Genomic DNA, 19,445 nt, shown 5'->3' with positions numbered 1-19,445 from the left:
TGAACCGTTTCCTAGTTGAGGCAAAGTCCTGGGCCTGGCTCTTTGCATTTCTTTGTTTATAATTAAAAAGTGATGCATTTGACCCTCGAACAACACAGGTTAGGGGTGTCAACGTCTTACGCAGTTGAAAATCTGCATCTAACTTTTGACTCCTCCAAAAGTTGACTAACAGCTTACTGTTGACTGGAAGCCTCACCGATAACACAAACAGCCACTAACACATCCTGGGTGGTGTGTGTCACATACTGTGCTCTTACGATAAAGTGCGACAGGGAAAAGAAAACGTTAAGACAATCAGAAGGACGAGAAAATACGTGTGCTATTCATAAAGTGGAAGTGGAGTGTCATCAAGGCCTTCATCCTGGTCACCTTCACGTTGAGTAGGCTGAGGAAGAGGAGGAGGGGTTGGTCGTGCTGCCTCGGGGGATAGGTGGACCCACGTAGCTCAGACCTGCGTTCAGGGGTCAGCTGCGTGTGCGTTTGGCTAACGACGCGTCGCAGTGAAGAGTTAGCAGCGTGAACGCAGTGGAAAGCTCGGCTCCCTCCCTCCTTCCCACCCAGAGGCCCCGCAGAGCCGTAGCTGCTCCGAGTCCCGTGTGCCCCTCCTGGAAGGGCCTGTGAACTCCCACGTGCTGTGTCAAACCCCCATCCCACCTTTTCCTTGCCCAAGGCAGGGATAGTGCTTTCATATCCTGAGTTTAGAGACAAGGAAAAATAGCTTTTTTCTTTAAAAAGAATAACAGCAATAAGTTTTTTAAGCATCATTACTTATCTCCAAGGTGCAGAGCACCACAGGGGTCCCTGGGGCTGCAGCTGGGTCCCTCTTGCCTCTCCCTGGCCTGGCCCTGCAGCCCCCAGTCCCCCTGCCAGCCCCCCGCAAGGTTGCTGGCTGCACTGAGGGCTCTCACTGTGGCCCCACCTGTCGGGGAGGTGCCCTTGGCCTTGCCAGGATGGGGCGTGAGGGCTTCCAGTGGGGGTGGCAGCCCACAGCTGGGGGAACCAAGCCTCACTGCCACCCCCTGCTTCGAGCTTGCTTTCAGCACATGTGCACCTGGTTTAGGCTGTTGCTAGGTAGTGTTCCGCTGGGCAGATTTTCCTAATTTATTGATCATTCCCTGCTGATGAGATGGGCGTGGTGGTGTTTTTGTTTTTTTGCTGTTACAGACAGAGGAAGCCCTTGGGGTGGGACTGGTGGGTGAGAGGGTGGTGCCTTGAGCTTGGAAGATGTTGCCACTTGCCTTCTAGAGAGGCCGTCCTGGGCCCTCTCCTCCCCGGGCACCGGTGCCGTCTCCCCGGGTGGCCTCTGCTGCCCGCCCTGTGGTGATCAGGCCCCTTCCTGCAGACCAAGCTGTACACCCTGCCCGCCAGCCACGCCGTGCGTGTGTACGAGACGCTCGTCAGCCACGTCCAGCTGCACTACAAGCACAGCTACACTCTTCCCATTGCCAGCAGCATCCGGCTACAGGTGCGCCGGGCGGGCGGCAGTGGCTCCCCTGGGGGCCCAGCGAGCTGCCTCAGTCTTGGTGGATGTGATGCTGGGAGGCTGGATAGGCCGCAAGTGACCCAGGGAGGGACCTTCGGCAGACTGTCCCCTCCTGAGCACCTGCTGCCCTTTCCTCTGCCTGTAGCTCATGTGCCGCCGTGACTTGTCACTGAGGCATGTAGTGGCCTGGGTTGGGGGAAGAGAAAAGGAAGCTCGTGGACTTCCGAGGTGGCACATGCCCCTCTGCTCCTGGTCTGCCGGAGACCCACAGCAGAGGGCCGGGGGCGCAGGGCGGGGCGCGCTGCTCCGGTGGGTGCGGCACCAGGCTGAACGGTTCCCCGGGCGGAAGCCCCGGCCGCTCCAGGGCTTCTGCTCTGTGCGGTGGCCCCTGTGTGCAGAGCCCAGTCCGTCTGTAGGTGGAGGAAGTGACGGACCCTGAGCAGAGCTCTGCCTTCTGGCATTTGGGTCTGTGCACTGCTGCCAGAGGAGCAGTGCCCTCCGTCCTGGTGCAGCCCCAGCTGCTGGGGGGTAGCCGGGCTCCGAGGGCTCGGAGGGAGGAGGCTGTGGTTGCCTGCTTGGGAGTCAGGCCCCTGGTGTGGCCAGGACAGAGCCGGGGTCCATGTGGGGAAGGTGGGGCCTGCTCACGTTAGCAGGCGGTCCGTCCGAGCCCTGCGTGGTGTTGGGCACGTGGGTCTGAGCCATGGTGTCACCGCCTGCCCTGGGCCAGGCGTGTTCCTGGCTCTGTGGGATTTCCGAGTCCTCTTCCCTACAGGCCTTCGACTTCCTGCTGCTGCTGCGGGCTGACTCGCTGCACCGCCTTGGCCTGCCCAACAAGGACGGGGTCGTGAGATTCAGCCCCTACTGCCTCTGTGACTACATGTGCGTGGGGTGGTGGCCCCGCCCGGTGCCTGTGAGGCTCGAGGGGCGTCAGGTTCACTGGGGCTGGTGGTGGAGCTAGGTGCTCTCCCCTCTTCCCGGGGGTGGTCGTGTGTCCAGGGGTGGTCTCCAGAGGGGCTGGGGCCGGCCGTGACCGTGTCTGTTCTAGCCCTGCAGGCCGCTGGGGAGGCTCCGCCTCAGCTGCCTCTCTCACTCACTTCTGCAGGGAGCCTGAGAGAGGCTCTGAGAAGAAGGCCAGTGGCCCCCTGTCACCTCCCACGGGGCCGCCCGGCCCTGCGCCCGCGGGCCCCGCCGTGCGGCTGGGCTACCTGCCCTACTCCCTGCTCTTCCGCGTCCTGCTGCAGTGTTTGAAGCAGGTGAGGTGGGCCCAGGCCTCAAGCTCCGTTCGGTCACACTGAGCCCTGACAGGTGCTGCCCGAGGGCATCGGCTTTTTGGAACAAACACGGTTCCTGCCTTACACTGGCGACCTGGGCGCTGTGTGACCACGCTCATCACCAGGTGGTTCACGCTGACGCTCCACAGCAGCTCTGCAACTGTGCACTGAGCACCTGCTGTGTGCAGCCCCTTGGGTGGAGCTGCGAAGGCATTCCTGCCCCTGCAAGATGGTTTTGGCAGCAAGACTCAAAGGTGTGGACAGATACCTGTAACCGCAGGCCAGGGTGTGCCTCCCACGCGGGGCGAGCATGGGCTGTGTGGCCTGGAAGGGGTGCTGTTATGTCTGGTTGGGTCACCTGCTGGGACAAGTGAGGTTAGTCTTAAAAGGTGGGGAAGGTTCCAGGGCAGGAGTGAGCAAAGCCCAGGAGCAGGGCAGGTGCGGGGCAGGGCGGGGCAGCAGGAGGCAGGTGGGGCCCAGGCTGGCGCTGTCGGGGTCGGCAGTGGGCGAGGGTGAGGCCTCGGGCGGGAGGCAGGGCTGGGGTCTCTGAGTGCACGTGGTGTTGGCACAGAAGGGGCAGGCAGACCTCCCAGGAGTCTCGAGTCTCAGCCTCCGTGTGGTAGGTGGAGTCCGTGGAGAGCTTTTAGGACTCAAGCCGTTGGCTTGGCTCCGGGCAGGGGCTGCTCCCTACGGGGCCACATCTGGATGGAGATCAGCTCTAGAGGCCACGGCCTGTATCTGTCCGTTGCTGGGGCCTTGAGTCGACCTTGGTTCTATAGCAGGTGTCTGGGCTTGTGCGTTGTTGAAGTACTTGCTGCTGTTCCCTTTCTGGCTGTTATGTTAATAACAGCTTTTCCCGGCTACGTCTTCATTTCAACAGAAGAAGTTAAGCCGATGCTCTAGGTGGGCATCTGTAGGGAGCCCTGTAAGGCATCTGTAGGGTGGCAGGTGGTTACTAGGTCACCACTGGGTAGTTCGGGGAGGGTGGGCTGCATGTGGCAGCCCCAGGTTGGGCCAAGAGGAGGGAGGTGGCATCGGCTGCCTGCTGGGCCTCTGCCTGGCCGGGCCTTGGAGGGCAGCCGCCAGCGTCCAGGGTGAGCTTTGGGCAGCGTCCGCTCCTGCAGTTGCAGGGACAGAGGCCCAGTCCCCTGTGCCGGTCCCACAAGGATCCAGAGGCCTTGTGGCCACAAACGCTAAACTTCCCTCTTCTGCCCCCAGGGTCCAGAAGGCCCTGTCCTCCCTCTGACCTCCTCTCTGCTTCCAGGAGACCGACTGGAAGGTGCTGAAGCTGGTCCTCAGCAAGCTGCCCGAGTCCCTGCGCTACAAGGTCCTCATCTTCACCTCTCCCTGCAGCGTCGACCAGCTGTCTTCCGCCCTCTGCGCCATGGTAATGCCCAGCAGAGGCTGCTGGGGTGGGTCACACATGCACCAGGGACCCCTCCCCTCCCACTCCCAGCATGTGGGACCGAAATTGGGGCACGTCACTGAGTGTGGCCACCCCTGTCTGCCCTCGTCCTGATGGGCTCTCGGGACGTTCGCATGGAGTCCCCTGTCTGCCTCTCCCTAGAGTGTCACTAGCCCCACTAGGTGGGCACTCTCCCCTTCCCTGGAAAGGCCTCCGAGTCTCCGGACCCTCCTTTCCTGGGCCTCCGCAGCACCCTCTGGCCGCCGGGCGACCACATCTGGGTCTTGGTCTTTAGCTTTCAGGCCCAAAGACCCTGGAGCGGCTCCGAGGCACCCCAGAAGGGTTCTCCAGAACCGACCTGCATCTGGCGGTGGTTCCGGTGCTGACGGCGTTAATCTCGTACCATAACTACCTGGACAAAACCAAACAGGTATGAGGTGGTGGAAGGACAGGGGGGCTGTGCCTGGGGTTTGAAGCCTGTCCCCTGAGCCACAGGATGCAGCGTGTTTTTCATAAACCGGCTGATGGGCCGCTGGGGGGGACCTGGCTTTGCTCCCCCACGTGGCCGCTGAGCCCCTGCTGGTCAGCCCGGCCTGGAACCAGGACTGTCTGCACCCCGGGGGTCTGAGTTCTCCTTGGGCCTCTGGGCTTTAGCGCAGCCCTGGACTGTGCCTCTGTCCTCACCGCCGCTGCAGCTGTGGGGCGGGTGGCCAGGCTGGGTGGCAGAGCTGGGCTGGTTTTGAGACACAGGGCGGGTGTTGGGCCTCAGGTCCCTGCGCTCCTCTCCTCCCCGCCAGGTGCAGGAAGCACACAGAGAGCTCTTCCCCTTACCCCACACGGCTGCCATCACTCTTGGTGTCACATTTCAACACCTCTGGCCGCGCCCTCATCAATGGGGACACTGAAGTCTTAGGTTAGGTACCCACTCAGGGTCACAGCCAGCCAGGAGAGTGGCTTAGACTCAGGCTTGAGCCTGTCTTTGCCCTGAAACCCAGCTCCTGATGGTGGCACTGCTGGGAGCTAGCGCTGGCCTTGCGTCCCGTGGGCCCCCACCCCAGGGGCACACTAGGGCAGGCGAGGGCCTGGGGAGGTGCCTGGCGCGCCAGAGTGGCTGTGCCTGCGGGCGGCGTGTGGGGCCTGAGATGCCCTGTGTCCTGCAGCGCGAGATGGTGTACTGCCTGGAGCAAGGCCTCATCTTCCGCTGTGCCGGCCAGTGTGTGGTGGCCCTGTCCGTCTGCAGCGTGGAGATGCCTGACATCATCATCAAAGCGCTGCCCGTCCTGGTGGTGAAGCTCACACACATCTCGGCCACGGCCAGCATGGCCGTCCCGTTGCTGGAGTTCCTGTCCAGTGAGTCCGTGGCCCGGCCTGCGTGTGCGCGTGCGTGGTAGACCCTTGAGCCTGGGGCCGTGCCCTGCCTGCGATGGCCTCTGCTGACTGCTCTGACGTCTTGCGACTTCTTGGGACTCCTTGGGAACCGGGTCCTTGGTGCCTCCTGGCCTTCGGCCTCAAGAGTTCTCCTTCCTGGGCCCTGGGCCCGGCCTGGCTCGTCCCATCCCTCAGAGCCCGTGCAACACGGGGCCCTGGCTGTCCTGTGTTTCCCTGTGCCCCTCTTGGGTCATGACTTCGGGGGCTCAGGAGTCCGGCTGCCCCCTTCTCCCCATGCCCTAGTGCGCCTGGCCGGGAGCAGGCCGCGGATGTCCAGAGGCAGAGAAGAGGGCTGGGTCAGCGCTGTGTGTAAAGGGCAAGAGAGCATTTATTTTTCTGTGGGCCGCACACGGGCTCTCTCACCTTGTCTTTGTGTTTTGTTTACAACCCTTCAAAAATGCGAAAACCATTTGAAGCTCGCGGGTCTCACAGATGCCAGCTATGGCTGGGTTTGGCCCCTGGAACAGAGAGCCTCGGCCAGATGTCGAGGTCGCGTTTGGGGGGCCATGGCCCTCCCTCCTTCACAGCAGCCCCTCCCCAGAGAGGCAGCGCCGGCTTTTAGACACACAGCACAGGACCCTGGCCATGCCAGCCCTGCCGCGGCCACGGCCTGTCCTTGCTTAGCTGTCCTGCGTCCCGCTAACTGGCCGTCTCTGTGGCTGCAGCTCTGGCCAGGCTGCCGCACCTGTACAGGAACTTCGCCGCGGAGCAGTACGCGAGCGTGTTCGCCATCTCCCTGCCGTACACCAACCCCTCCAAGTGAGTGCTGGAGGCCCTGCCCCTCCCGGCCACGGCCCAGGCCGGTCCTCCGGGCCCAGAGTCAGCTGCGGTGTGGGCGCCTCTGCCGCGCATCCAGCCCAGGACCATCTCCTGGTGCCAGGCTGGAGCCAGCCCCTCTGGTCTCAGGTTCAATCAGTACATCGTGTGCCTGGCTCACCACGTCATAGCCATGTGGTTCATCCGGTGCCGCCTGCCCTTCCGGAAAGACTTCGTCCCTTTCATCACGAAGGTAGGCCTCGGGGCCAGTGCAGCCACGTCCCTAGTTAGGGCTGGGGCCTGCTTTGCCTGTGGCTGTGTAGGCTGGGGCGGAGTGACAGCAGGCAGAGAGAGGTGGGCATTGTTTGGTGTTGGTCCGGTGGCACCCGGAGGCTCTGCTGGGCCGGCCTGCTGGGGCCTGACTGGAAGCGGGGGTGGGGCACGGAGCTGCTGCCTTGTCCTGGGCCTGCCGCTGCCGGACAGCCGCCCGCACAGCCCCCCGGCTCAGGTCTGCCCCACGCCGCCAGGGCCTGCGCTCCAATGTCCTCCTGTCTTTTGACGACACCCCTGAGAAGGACAGCTTCAGAGCACGAAGCACCAGTCTCAATGAGAGGCCCAAAAGGTACGGGGCCTGCTTGGGGCGTGCCTGGTGCCGGCACGGGGTAGGGCAGGACCCTGGGCTGTCCTGGGACAGTGTGGCACGTGCAGGGCCTGGGCTGACCAGCTGCTCCAGGCCAGCAAGTGCAGATGGGTCCCGTGGGTGAGGGCGTGTCCCCATGCAGGCTGTGCCTGGGCCCAGGTGTCCTGGGGTCTGTGAGGCAGGGCAGGGCCTTCGAGGGCTGCCAGCACCCCACGCTCACTGGCTGAGCCGGCCCCCTGGGCCTCAGGTGCAGACTGGGGCAGTTGGGGGTCGGGGTGCGTGCTGTGGGCATCTGAGCGTGGGGCACACCAGGGCCTCCGGGACTCCCAGCCTGGGTCCTGTGGCCCCTGTGGTGGACCCGCCTCGCCCGGGGCTGCCCCTCTTCCTCCGGAGCCCTCCTCAGCCGTCGCTAACCAGGGACACACCCCGCTTCACCATCACAGCTGCTTCTGCCACACCTGAGGGAGGAGCTGAGCCCGGCTTCTGTGTTCTTGTTTGCGTGTCATTCGAACGGCTTCCCTGTGCTGTCCCCTCCTGCCACGCTGTTCTGGGTCTCCCCAGACGGGGAGATGGCATTTTCTAGCGTGACCTAAACTTAGAAGCTGTTCTCAGGCCTCTGGGGGGGTGAGGGCTGAGCTTGGCCCCCGTGGCCAGAGACTCGTGTCTGGCATTCTTGGGCCTTGACCTCAGAACCGGCCTCTTTGCCAGCGACCCTCAGGGCCTGGCCACTGAGGCCCGAGCGCCTCCGGGTCCCAGGGCTGGGCGGCGCCAGCCTTCTGCGGGGCGGGGCGGGAGCCAGGTCCGCACAGCCTGGAAGCTGCCGTGCGGGGAGATCCACACGCGTTTGATTTGCACTAATGTTCTTTGTTTTGGTATCATGCGTGAAGCTTTTTTCTCAGCTGTGTTTACCAGATGTATTATTATGCGTTTTGTTTTCTGTCTCTTCCCCTGCTAACTGTCCTTTGGCATGGCTCTTTTGCTCACCTCACCCGCGGGACCTCTCCATCCTGACCCTGTGGCCTGGGACCTTTCCTCCTCACCCCTCCAATGGCTTGTTCTCCCCTTCCCGGGAGCTGGGCTCTCTGGGGCTCGGGGCTTCCTTCCTCACCCGGTAGTTTGAGGATAGCCAGACCCCCCAAACAAGGCTTGAATAACTCTCCACCCGTGAAAGAATCCAAGGAGAGCTGCGCATCCGAGGCCTTCCGGTGCCGCAGCATCAGTGTGTCTGACCATGCGGCGCACAGGTAGCGGGGCTGCGGCGGGAGGGGGCACGGACCCGGAGATTGGCCCCGTGAGCACCGGGTGGCGGTGCATGGGGCTGCTTGCATGACCTCGTTGCCGGCCGTGCCCTCCCTGGCCAGGGCAGAGGGCAGCCTGGTCCCCGGCTCGGGAGCCCGGCGACGAGGGGTGGAAACGTTGCATTCTGTCCCTGGGCCCCGTGGGAGCGGGGGTTGGCTGCACGGCGTCCTCAGAGGCTGGCCTGGGTGCCCCACCAGGGCGCTGCCCGCGAGAGCTGGGCATCAGGCAGCCCCTGCAGTCTGTCCTGGGGGGGCAGGGGCTTCTGCAAAGTCAGGCAGCTCAGGGAGGAGACAAACTCTTCTGGGCTTGGCCTTCCCGTAGTCTCTGGAAGGGATTTTCTTCTTGGGCTTCCTTCTAGAAAGGTCTGTTTTCTGCTGTGGCTGAAAGAGAAGAGGGGCTTTTGTGCAGGGCGCTGGAGTACGAGCCAGGACCCTCAAAGGGGTGGGCCTGGGCCCCAGGCCAGAGCCTTGCTCGCTTCTCCTGGCTGTGTCTGGGGGCAGGTGTGGCTTCTCAGGCACCAGTGTCCTGGCCATTGCCTGCCTGTGGGTTGTCCCTGCCAGCCTGGGTGGCGCTCAGCAGATGGGGTCCCTGTCTGCTCCGATGGAGGCCCCTTCCAGGCCTGGCGTCCTGCAGTGCCAAGGTCCTCTCCTCACCTTGGTCCTTGTCACATGGGGTCTGGCCTGGCTGGGGAGGGCGGAGGTGTCCAGTGAGGCTCCCCTCTCAGCCCTTTGCTAGCAACTTCCTCACCGTGGGCAAAGTGTGGCAGAGGGGCTGTGACACTTACGTCAGAATGAAACCTGCATAGCCCCCTCCCCTGCTCACTGGGGTGGGTGTGGAGCTCCGTGTGGCCCCATCTCACCTGCCCAGGTGTGAGGGTGAGAGCCACACACAAAGCCCAGACCTTCCGTGTCCCCGCTGGGGGCACCCTGGGGCAGAATGCAATCCGGGTCTGTCTGCTGTGGTCTCGTGTCTGCATAACTCCATTGCTCTGCCGCGAGGCCACGGCCTGGCTCTCCCGTGTGCTTTGGTGAGAGGGACGTCCTGTCTCTTCAGCCTCTTAAATCTCGGCTTCGACCAGTGGCCCAGGTCTTTCCCATGAGGTGCCTTCCCTGCTCTCTGGGATGACGTGGTCCACGTGACATGCAGAGTTGCGGCTGGACCAGCCGCGGTGCCCTGGTGGGGTCTTTCCGAGCGAGGTCCTGTCAGCCGTGCATGTGTTGAGCTTTGGCCCTTGGTGGTAGGTGGCCGGCCTGGCTCTGCCCGGTGCCTTAGCTGGTCCTGGCTTCTCCCTCCAGCAGGATACAGACGTCCCTCACTAGCGCCAGCCTGGGGTCCGCAGATGAGAACTCCATGGCCCAGGCTGATGACAACCTGAAAAATCTCCACCTGGAGCTCACAGAAACCTGCCTGGACATGATGGCCCGATACGTGTTCTCCAACTTCACGGCAGTCCCCAAGAGGTGCGCGCCTGTGCTCCAGAGCTGGAGCTGGGTGGGGCGGGAGGGACAGCTGTCCCACTTTCCTTGCGTGGCTGCGCCCTGTCCACGTGGTGGCAAGTGGGCCAGGCGGGGCCTCCTTCCCTCGGGCGGGCTGGGGCTGGGTGCTCGGGAGCCTCTGGGCGTCAGGATGCCTGTCTGGGCGCTGCCGCGAGGGGAGCCGGAAGTGGACCCTCCTGTGCTTTCAGGTCTCCCGTGGGGGAGTTCCTCCTGGCAGGTGGCAGGACCAAGACCTGGCTGGTTGGCAATAAGCTTGTCACCGTGACAACAAGCGTGGGAACTGGGACCCGGTCGTTGCTAGGCCTGGACTCGGGGGAGCTGCAGGCTGGCCCAGAGTCGAGGTGACTGCACCTTCCCTCCCCCGACACTGGCCCTGCTGAGCCCGGGCTACGTGGTCCCTGCCATGCCGGCCTGGAGCCACAGGGGCCTTGTTTACCCGACTTGCTGGCACTTCTGTCCTCAGCGCTGACCCCAGCGTGCACATGACACAGACGAAGGAGGCGCCGGCCAAGCTGGAGTCCCAGGCTGGGCAGCAGGTGTCCCGTGGGGCCCGGGACCGGGTCCGCTCCATGTCGGGTGAGCTTCAGCCCCAGCCTGCCTCCCTCACGGTTGCCCAGGGCCCCCCTGCCGGCTGCTGCTGCATTGGTCCGAGTTCAGGAGGGCCCCGGCCAGCTTCCTCGTGACGCCAGGGTGAGGTCCCTGGGGCGGGCAGCCCTTTCCGCACAGCTGCAGCGCGGCGCCCGAGCTGCTGAGGGCCCGTCCTCTGTGCGCGTGTTTCCTGGGCGCCCTTGGCCCGGCTCAGCCCTGGGGTTTTCTCTGCTCCAGCTCAGATGAGCCATGGTGACCCTGGGCCAGGTCCCGGGCCCACTGAGGCCAGCACTGTTGGAGGGCTGTGCCCGGGGAGGGGCTGCCACCCGCTCTGGCTCCCTCTGGACCAACCGGGTGCTTCCCGGCCTGCCAGGCCCGGGCAGAACGGCCTACTCCAGGCTGGCGGCTTTGCACTGGGCACGTGGTGGTCACCAGCCCCTCCCCTCCCCTCCTCAGGGGGCCACGGTCTTCGCGTTGGTGCTCTAGACGTGCCGGCTGCCCACTCCCCGGCTGGCCCTGCTTCTCCGGGACCACAGGCGGCGCCGGCCTCGAAGCCTGAGAAGGCCTCGGCGACGGCCCAGATTCCAGCACAAGAGAAGGCGACCCTGGCGGCCTGTGTGCCCCTGCTGACCCAGGGCTGGGCCGAGATCCTGGTCCGCAGGCCCACAGGTACTGGGTAGCCCTGCACCCCGCCTGGGCCCCGTCCCTGAGCAGCCAGTGCAGGACAAACCAGTGCAGGGTGTGAGGGGGGCCCCGGCCAGTGTCCCCGACCGCCGCGCAGGGCGCCCACACTCGGGCTCCACAGCCCGATCCTCCCGCTCTGCAGGCTGAAGCCCACGGTCACGGTGTCGCAGGGCTGGTTCCTCCTGAGGCCTTTTCCTTGACTTGTAAACGCCGTGTCCTCCCAGTGTCCTGATAGGGTCATCCCTCTGTGTGTGTGTCATCATCTCTTCTCTTGTTATGGGGACACCAGTCTTACTGGGTTAGAGCCCACCACAGTGATCTCATTTAACCTTACTTACTTTTAAAACCCAATCTCCACGTAAGGCACTGGGGGTTAACACTACAACGTACAAATTTGCGGGGACGTGACCCAGCCCACGGCAGGGGCATCTCAGGCCAAGGGAGGACTTGGCTGAGGGCCAGAGCCCGGGAAGGGCCTTAGGTGTGGTGTGGGCTGAGCATGAGAGGGTCGGGGACCCTGGCTGGGAGGCCGTGGCAGGGGCTGCCGCCCTGAGATGCCTCCTCAGGCCTGGCCTCGGGGCAGGAGCTGATCTGGGCCACAGAGCGCCCGGCACCAGCGCGGGTAGGTGACGGGGTGATGCTGGCTCCGACCTCATGGATCCGAGCGGTTTGGTTGGGAACATCAGGGCCTGGCCCCACCTGCCCTCCCAGCCCGGGGGTGCTGGTGAGGATGGTGTAGTGGGGGCTGCCTCGGGAGGGTCCCGAGGGGACAGCTGGGTGGCAGTGCGGGGCCTGAGGGGTGTGCCGCCCTGCCAGGGAACACCAGCTGGCTGATGAGCCTGGAGAACCCGCTCAGCCCCTTCTCCTCGGACATCAACAACATGCCCCTGCAGGAGCTGTCCAACGCCCTCATGGCGGCCGAGCGCTTCAAGGAGCACCGGGACACAGCGCTGTACAAGTCGCTGTCGGTGCCGGCAGCCGGCACGGCCAAGCCCCCGCTCCTCCCGCGCTCGAACACAGGTGAGCGCTGGGGGCCTGTGGCAGCGGCTGGCGCAGCACCGTTCCCTGCCCCACAGGTCTGGCGCTCCCGTCTGGGGCAGTGTGGTTCTGTTCCGCCGGGGTCTCCCGCACCGCTGGGGGGTCCCCGAGTCTGCCTTGGCACTGTCCTCCTCAGGGGCATTTGGGAGGAGGCTGGCCTGTGGGGGCTGCCGAAAGACCCTCTTCTCTGAGCCTTGGCACCTGCCCGCCTGCACCCGGGCTGCTGCGGGGCGCGGCGTCGGAACAGGCAGAGCCTTGGGAGGCTTCTGCTCGGCACCCTCGGCGGGGAGCCCGGTGGCGCCACAGGCAGCCTCACTTCCTGCTTGGTCTGGTCTGGGTGCCCGGGCCTGCTGCCTGCTCTGGTGCCCCGCGGGCCTGGCTTGGTGCTGTCCTTCCAGGCCGCACCCTCTGGCCCTTCCCTGCGGCTGCAGATGGCGCTTGCAGGCCCAGACGTCATTCCCTCGCCAGAGGTCACCCCAGCAGCTTGTAGCGCTAGGCCCGTGCCCCACCACCCCGGCCGCTGGCCCTGCCCTCTCTCCTCTCCAGGCTCGGGGCCTGTCCTCTCTGCTCGACTGTGTGTAGTCTCTCCTTCTGCTGACGTGGCCGCTCACGTGGTTTCCCTTGCAGTGGCCTCTTTCTCCTCCCTGTACCAGTCCAGTTGCCAAGGAAAGCTGCACAGGAGCATTTCCTGGGCAGGTATTCGTGCGTCTCTCTAAGGAGGGCAGTGTTTGCTGCCGAGCGCCACTGTGCCCGTAGACGCTGCTCCCATCGTCCCCACCCCCCACCTCCCTGTCCATCTGAGCCTGTCATCGCCCTCGGGAGCCGCTGACGCGCATGAGGACATCCGCAGGCGCCTGTGCTTTGCCACGGGGGCCCCTTGGACCTGGCCCTTGCGACAGAGCTCTGTTCCTGAACCGGGCGCCCTCCCGGCCCCTTCTTCAGGCCCCAGGAGGTGGGGGTGGCCCCAAGGCCCCTTGGTGACATCAGCTGAGCTGCAGCTGCTGGTGGGTGGCGGCTGTTCGGGGTTGGCCTGGCCCTGGGTTCCACCCAGCTGACCTTGCCCTGGTCTCTGGCAGTGTGAGGGGCCTTGTGAAGCCCCAGAGTAGATGGCATCTGCCACCGACCACAGGCTGACCAGCGTCCTGCAGACAGCCTCCGCCCATTGCCCCCAGGCCCTGGCAGGGCGTGGTTCTACCTGCCCAGTGGCCCACCCTGCCGCGTGCCCCCATGTGGGCAGCAGCCAGTTAGGAAGGGCTGTGTGCTGGGCTCTGGTGGGCAGCTAACCACCGCGTGTGTGCAGCGGGCCGTGCGTGGGGCATCTGCAGCCGCGATAACCCGGGGCTGCTGCTCCCCTGTGCCCCTGCCCCGACGCTGGCACAGGAAACGCTGCTTTCGGACCTCACACCCACCCCCGTAGTGTGCCTGGCTGTGGCTCTGGCTGGCTGTGGAAGGCGCAGGCTCCTGCCTGTGTTTGCACACGGGCTTCCCCACGGCAGCCTGTTCGGCGGGTGCAGGTCGTGGAGAAACAGCCCCGTCTGCGGCTACTGAGGGCCGCTCTCAGGTGGGGGCTCCCTCCTCGGGGCAGGAGTCTCTTGCCGTTGCCCACCCGCCTTGCTGGGGGCACAGAGGTGGCCCCGGGCGGGCAGGGCCGGCTGCCCACCTGGCCCCTGGGAGCCCAGGAAGGAGACACCTGTCAGAGCTCACGCCAGCCCCTCTAGGCGTCCTCTTCCCAGCCTGCTCGAGGGTGGCACAGCAGGCAGCGCCTTGGGGAGGCTCTGCAGGGCCTCTGTCCCCTCTGTTGGGGACCAGGCTGGTACTCGGAGGCCATGTGAGTGCCAGGCCCGGCTTGGCACCCAGCAGCCCCATCTGTGTCATCCCAGACTCCGCTGTGGTCATGGAGGAGGGGAGTCCCGGAGAGGCCCACGTGCCAGTGGAGCCCCCCGAGTTGGAGGACTTGGAGGCCGCGCTGGGCCCAGACAGGTCCTGCGGGCGCGCCAGCGCCTACAGCAGGGTGAGTGCGGCTGTGCCCCGTGGCTGCGGGTGGGCGGGCGGGGCAGGGGCGGCCTCCGGCATCCTCCTGACTGGCTGTGCGAGCCTGGGCCAGTCTTGCCCTTCTTCTTATCTGAAAAACGTCCGTGTCCCTCCACACCCTCCTGAGGGACAGTCTGGATTCCCGGTGGCCATCTGGGCTCCCTCGTTACAGGGAGCCCTTTTGGTCTGGGGGGTTCTCAGCACCTCTGCTCAGCGTGGGGCGTAGGCAGGTGCCGCCGCAGTGGGGTGGGGACCAGCGCGTGGTGGCTGGGCTGCCTGTGGCCCTGGGCAGGGGGACAAGTGGGGCTTCCTCAGGGCAAACCGCCAGGGGCCCCAGGTGCCTCCTGACGAAGGTTCTCCTTGGGATGGTCCTTTCTAGTCGTCCTCAACCTCCAGCCAGGAGGAGAAGGCGTTCCGCGGGGAGGAGCTGGCTGCCGGCGCCATCCCCATTGGGCGCGCTGTCTCCGCCGAGGGCGGCCGGCCCTCCGTGGACCTGTCCTTCCAGCCTTCGCAGCCCCTGAGCAAGTCTAGCTCCTCGCCCGAGCTGCAGACCCTGCAGGACGTCCTCGGGGACCCTGGGGACAAGGCTGACGTGGGCCGGCTGAGCCCTGAGGCCAAGGCCCGCTCACAGTCGGGGATCCTGGATGGGGAAGCTGCTGCCTGGGCAGCACCAGGCGAAGAGAGTCGGTGCCTGGGCCCCGCCCAGCCCGAGGGTCCCCTGCATCCCGGTGCCCCCCGCTCGCCCAGCGGCCTGCGGCCCCGAGGCTACACCATCTCTGACTCGGCCCCGTCGCGCAGGGGCAAGACGGTGGAGAGGGACGCCTTCAAGAGCAGAGCGGCAGCCTCCAACGCTGAGAAGGTGCCAGGCATCAACCCCAGGTGGGCCTCTTCCCTCCTGGCTGGTGGCGCCTACGCAGCCCCGGGCAGAGCGAGCTGGGGCCGGTGCTCGTGTCCTCCACCTGGTGCCTGGCTGGAGCCCCCGGGGAGGGCGCCGTCCTCAGCAAGGGGTGAGCTCTGCTCTCCACGTTGGCTGTGACTGCGCCCCAAGCCCAGCCCTCGCCGTCTCCGCAGCTTCGTGTTCCTGCAGCTCTACCACTCCCCTTTCTTTGGTGACGAGTCCAACAAGCCCATCCTGCTGCCCAACGAGGTGGGTGCCCCCACTCTGCAGAGCCCCAGCCCGTGGGGGTGGGGCGGGAGCCCCCAGCTCGCTGCCTTGGCCTGCCACCTCCTCCCCGGGTGGGACAGCCCCCGTGGGGCGGCCGCTGCCCTGGCCTCAGGCGAGGCTCCGTGTGCTCCAGTCCTTCGAGCGATCGGTGCAGCTCCTGGACCAGATCCCGTCCTACGACACGCACAAGCTCGCCGTCCTGTACGTGGGGGAGGGCCAGGTGAGGCTGCTGGGCCTGCCCGCGGGGGCTGGGGGTGGGGCCCTCTTCCTCCCTGGGGGCACCACACCGCACGAACCCCCGAGCATCAAGTGCTCGTGCCGCTCCAGCCCAGGTGCTGCGCCGAGAGCCGGGAGCACAGGTGTAGGAATGACAGTCAGCGTGTGAGCACGGGGCACGCCAGAGACCGGCGTGCAGGGGGGCAGGGTGCTGTGTGCTGGGCGACCCGAGTGGGAGCAGACGTGGAGGAAGTAGGGCGGGGGCTTCCCAGGCCCTGGGCCCCCCGCGTGCCTGAGGGCTGACACTGAGTGAGCTTGGGGGGGCGGTGACAGGATGTGGAGGCAGAGATGTCATGGCAGGGGCAGGTCATAGGCAGCCTCAGAGCCCTTTGTGGGTGGCACAGTCCTGAGTGGCTCTGAGTAAAGGCCTCCACATGACCCTGGCCAATCCTAGGAGCACCCATGCGTGGGCCGCTGCGAGGAGGCCTGGAGGACGTGAGTGGCCGTCCAGGTGGGCTCTCCCCACGGGGCACGGGCTGCTGAGCAGGGACAGGGTTCTGGTAGCTTTGAGGACAGAGCTGACTTTGTTGGCCTGTCAAGTATAGGGGGTGAGAGAAAGGAGGGAGTGGAGGGTGACACCACGGCGTCTGGCCTGGGCAGCTGCCGGGATGCAGTTCCTGCACCACGCTGGGGACCTGGGCAGAACCTCCCCCGCCCCGACCTCAGCAGCTGCAAGCCTTGCAGACCCTGCGCAGCTGCCGGGGGCCGAAGCTGGGTGCTGGGGCAGGAGCTGATGGGGTCCTGGCAGGGTGAGTGGGGCTGGGCCTGGGAGCAGCACCCCCACCCCCGTCTCCACAGAGCAACAGCGAGCTCGCCATCCTGTCCAACGAGCACGGCTCCTACCGCTACACGGAGTTTCTGACGGGCCTGGGCAAGCTCATCGAGCTCAAGGACTGCCAGCCAGACAAGGTGTACCTGGGCGGGCTGGACGTGTGCGGCGAGGACGGCCAGTTCACCTACTGCTGGCACGACGACATCATGCAGGGTGCGTGTGGGGCCCTCCCCGGGACGCGCCCAACGCCTGGTCGTCTGAGGTGACCCAGGTGTCTCAAGTCTCGGGGTTCATAAGTGCAGGCATTGAGGCCGTGGGCGGCTGGCGGCTGTGCTTCCAGAAGCTCTGCCCCTGGGGACAGGAGCTGGGGCCACTGGTTGGGTGCCGGAGGATGCAGCCCCTGCAGGCCCTCAGGCCTCTCGGGAGGGACCGGGAGGTGCCCTGGCAGGAGCACAGAGGGCAGCGACCTCGGCCCCAGGAGCTGCCCCGCCCAGCCTGGCCTCGCCCCGCCCTGCAGCCGTGTTCCACATCGCCACGCTGATGCCCACCAAGGACGTGGACAAGCACCGCTGTGACAAGAAGCGCCACCTTGGCAATGACTTCGTCTCCATCGTCTATAACGACTCTGGCGAGGACTTCAAACTGGGCACCATCAAGGTGAGCGGGGACTCCCGGGTGGGCCGGGACCCCAAGCTCAGGGCTCAGGCACTTCCGCCTGGGCTGGCCGGAGGCCGAGTCCATGTGGGGAGGTGTCCACTGGCGTATCCCAAGTGGTGGCAGCAAGCACTGCTGAGCTGGCAGGTCCCCGCTTTGCACTGAAGCAGTGAGGAGGGCGGTGGGTCACCTGGGAGAGGCTGTCAGCGAAGCAGGGCAGGTGGTCACAAGCCTTAGGTTTCTCTGAGCCTCAGTTTCCTCATGTGTGGAGCCTGTGGCGCCTTGTGGTTTGGGTCAGGAGCACCCAGCCAGCGTGTGTGCGCTCAGCGGGGGTGCGGTGGGCACTCAGAGTCTGCTTGGGGAGGCCCTGGGGGGCCGGGCCCTCACAGCCCTCAGCTTTGCTGGCTGTCCCCACACACCCGATGCTGGAGTGGAGGCAACACGGGCAGGATGTGGGCTGTCGGCGGACTTGTCACAGGGGGTGCATCCCTGGTGGGCGCCAGGGTGGCCGTGGGCAGGGTACGTGGGCTGGAGTGCCACACTGACAGGGCACGTGGGTTCACAAGGGCACGCCGGGGGGCCTTGGCGAACCCTGAACCGAGATGCCAGGGTTGCTGGGCAGTCTGGGAGAGGGCAGGTGCCCGTGGCAAGGCCGCGTGGCCATCTCAGCCGGACACTCCTGAGACGGCTGCGGGAGCGGAGGGAGGAGGGATCCAGGAGGAGTCTGAGCCGGGGCTGGTGCTGCTGAGCTGCGGGAGACCTGGGGGTGTGGGCTGGAGGGACCTTTGGGTGCCGCCAGCAGGTGGCAGCGTCTAGGCTGTGGACTCCAGCACATGCCGGTGCTGGGATTAGCCAGTGAGGACCGACTGTCGCAGCCCAGGCTGGTGAGGAGGAAGTTGGGGCTCGAAGGGCGGTTGACACGGCCAGTGGAGGTCCCAGCCTTGGGCGCAGCAGTGAGCCTGGTGCCTTCGGAGCTAAGTGAGGCAGTGGCAGAAAGCGGCCCTGGGGACACACCTGTGCCAGGCTGACCCGTCCTCTTGTCTGGGCAGGGCCAGTTCAACTTTGTCCATGTGATCATCACCCCGCTGGACTACGAGTGCAACCTGGTGTCATTGCAGTGCAGGAAAGGTGAGGGTGAGGCCGGGCAGCTGGGGCGGGCAGGCGGGCTGGGTGGGACCGGGCAGGTGGGGCGGGCGGGGCAGTGTGCAGGGCCCGGGCCAGGTGTGAGCACCGAGTCTCCCCAGACATGGAGGGCCTCGTGGACACCAGTGTGGCCAAGATCGTGTCCGACCGCAACCTGCCTTTCGTGGCCCGCCAGATGGCCCTGCATGCAAATGTGAGTGTCGGCGGGGCTGAGGGGGTGGGCCCCAGGCTCCACCACGGGGGGCTCACCGCTCTGCCCCCATCTCAGATGGCCTCGCAGGTGCACCACAGCCGCTCCAACCCCACCGACATCTACCCCTCCAAGTGGATCGCCCGGCTGCGTCACATCAAGCGGCTGCGCCAGCGGGTAGGGAGCACGGGGCTGCGCGGCGGGGTGGGGCTGCGCGGCGGGGTGGGGCTGCGGGGCGGGGTGGGGCTGCGCGGCGGGGTGGGGCGGGCTGACGGGGTGGGGCGGGCTGACGGGGTGGGGCGGACTGACGGGGTGGGGCGGGCTGACGGGGTGGGGCGGGCTGACGGGGTGGGGCTGACTGACGGGGTGGGGCTGCGCGGCGGGGTGGGGCTGACTGACGGGGTGGGGCTGCGCGGCGGGGTGGGGCTGTGGGGCGGGGTGGGGCTGACTGACGGGGTGGGGCGGGCTGACGGGGTGGGGCTGACTGACGGGGTGGGGCGGACTGACGGGGTGGGGCGGGCTGACGGGGTGGGGCTGACTGACGGGGTGGGGCTGCGCGGCGGGGTGGGGCTGACTGACGGGGTGGGGCTGCGCGGCGGGGTGGGGCTGACTGACGGGGTGGGGCTGCGCGGCGGGGTGGGGCTGACTGACGGGGTGGGGCTGCGCGGCGGGGTGGGGCTGCGCGGCGGGGCGGGGCTGCGCGGCGGGGTGGGGCTACGCGGCGGGGCGGGGCTGACTGACGGGGTGGGGCTGCGCGGCGGGGTGGGGCTGACTGACGGGGTGGGGCTGCGCGGCGGGGTGGGGCGGACTGACGGGGTGGGGCTGACTGGCGGGGTGGGGCGGGCTGACGGGGTGGGGCTGCGCGGCGGGGTGGGGCTGCGCGGCGGGGTGGGGCTGACGGACGGGGTGGGGCTGACTGGCGGGGTGGGGCTGACTGACGGGGTGGGGCTGCGCGGCGGGGTGGGGCTGACGGACGGGGTGGGGCTGACTGGCGGGGTGGGGCTACGCGGCGGGGCGGGGCGGGGCTGCGCGGCGGGGTGGGGCTGACTGACGGGGTGGGGCTGCGGGGCGGGGTGGGGCTGCGCGGCGGGGTGGGGCGGGCTGACGGGGTGGGGCTGCGCGGCGG

The 19,445-nt window shown here is 66.4% G+C and overlaps 1 protein-coding gene across 9 annotated transcripts in view; it reads left to right on the top strand.

Annotated features, from left to right (window-relative positions):
• The window catches only part of TSC2 (TSC complex subunit 2), a 35,564-nt gene that overhangs the window by 15,772 nt on the left and 347 nt on the right, over positions 1–19,445 (top strand). The window contains exons 17-42 of one of the 9 annotated variants that reach the window (XM_069487072.1): positions 1,343–1,465; positions 2,256–2,362; positions 2,586–2,736; positions 4,019–4,141; positions 4,455–4,589; positions 5,320–5,509; positions 6,253–6,346; positions 6,494–6,596; positions 6,871–6,965; positions 8,099–8,227; positions 9,578–9,742; positions 9,967–10,119; positions 10,242–10,354; positions 10,823–11,035; positions 11,867–12,070; positions 12,716–12,784; positions 13,969–14,099; positions 14,499–14,998; positions 15,191–15,266; positions 15,418–15,504; positions 15,612–15,665; positions 16,359–16,545; positions 16,850–16,989; positions 18,036–18,114; positions 18,231–18,322; positions 18,398–18,496. In XM_069487072.1, coding sequence (XP_069343173.1) covers positions 1,343–1,465; positions 2,256–2,362; positions 2,586–2,736; positions 4,019–4,141; positions 4,455–4,589; positions 5,320–5,509; positions 6,253–6,346; positions 6,494–6,596; positions 6,871–6,965; positions 8,099–8,227; positions 9,578–9,742; positions 9,967–10,119; positions 10,242–10,354; positions 10,823–11,035; positions 11,867–12,070; positions 12,716–12,784; positions 13,969–14,099; positions 14,499–14,998; positions 15,191–15,266; positions 15,418–15,504; positions 15,612–15,665; positions 16,359–16,545; positions 16,850–16,989; positions 18,036–18,114; positions 18,231–18,322; positions 18,398–18,496 — 3,612 coding nt within the window. Of the gene's footprint in view, positions 1–1,342; positions 1,466–2,255; positions 2,363–2,585; positions 2,737–4,018; positions 4,142–4,454; positions 4,590–5,319; positions 5,510–6,252; positions 6,347–6,493; positions 6,597–6,870; positions 6,966–8,098; positions 8,228–9,577; positions 9,743–9,966; positions 10,120–10,241; positions 10,355–10,822; positions 11,036–11,866; positions 12,071–12,715; positions 12,785–13,968; positions 14,100–14,498; positions 14,999–15,190; positions 15,267–15,396; positions 15,505–15,611; positions 15,666–15,954; positions 16,232–16,358; positions 16,546–16,849; positions 16,990–18,035; positions 18,115–18,230; positions 18,323–18,397; positions 18,497–19,445 lie in introns of those variants that run through there. The other 8 variants (XM_069487074.1, XM_069487073.1, XM_069487075.1 and 5 more) reach the window with 8 other exon arrangements.

This window comes from Eulemur rufifrons, chromosome 14, assembly GCF_041146395.1.
Source record: "Eulemur rufifrons isolate Redbay chromosome 14, OSU_ERuf_1, whole genome shotgun sequence".
Classification (NCBI taxonomy): domain Eukaryota; kingdom Metazoa; phylum Chordata; class Mammalia; order Primates; family Lemuridae; genus Eulemur; species Eulemur rufifrons.
Note: the sequence above shows the minus strand (reverse complement) of the source record. Positions and strands in the feature narration are given on the sequence as shown.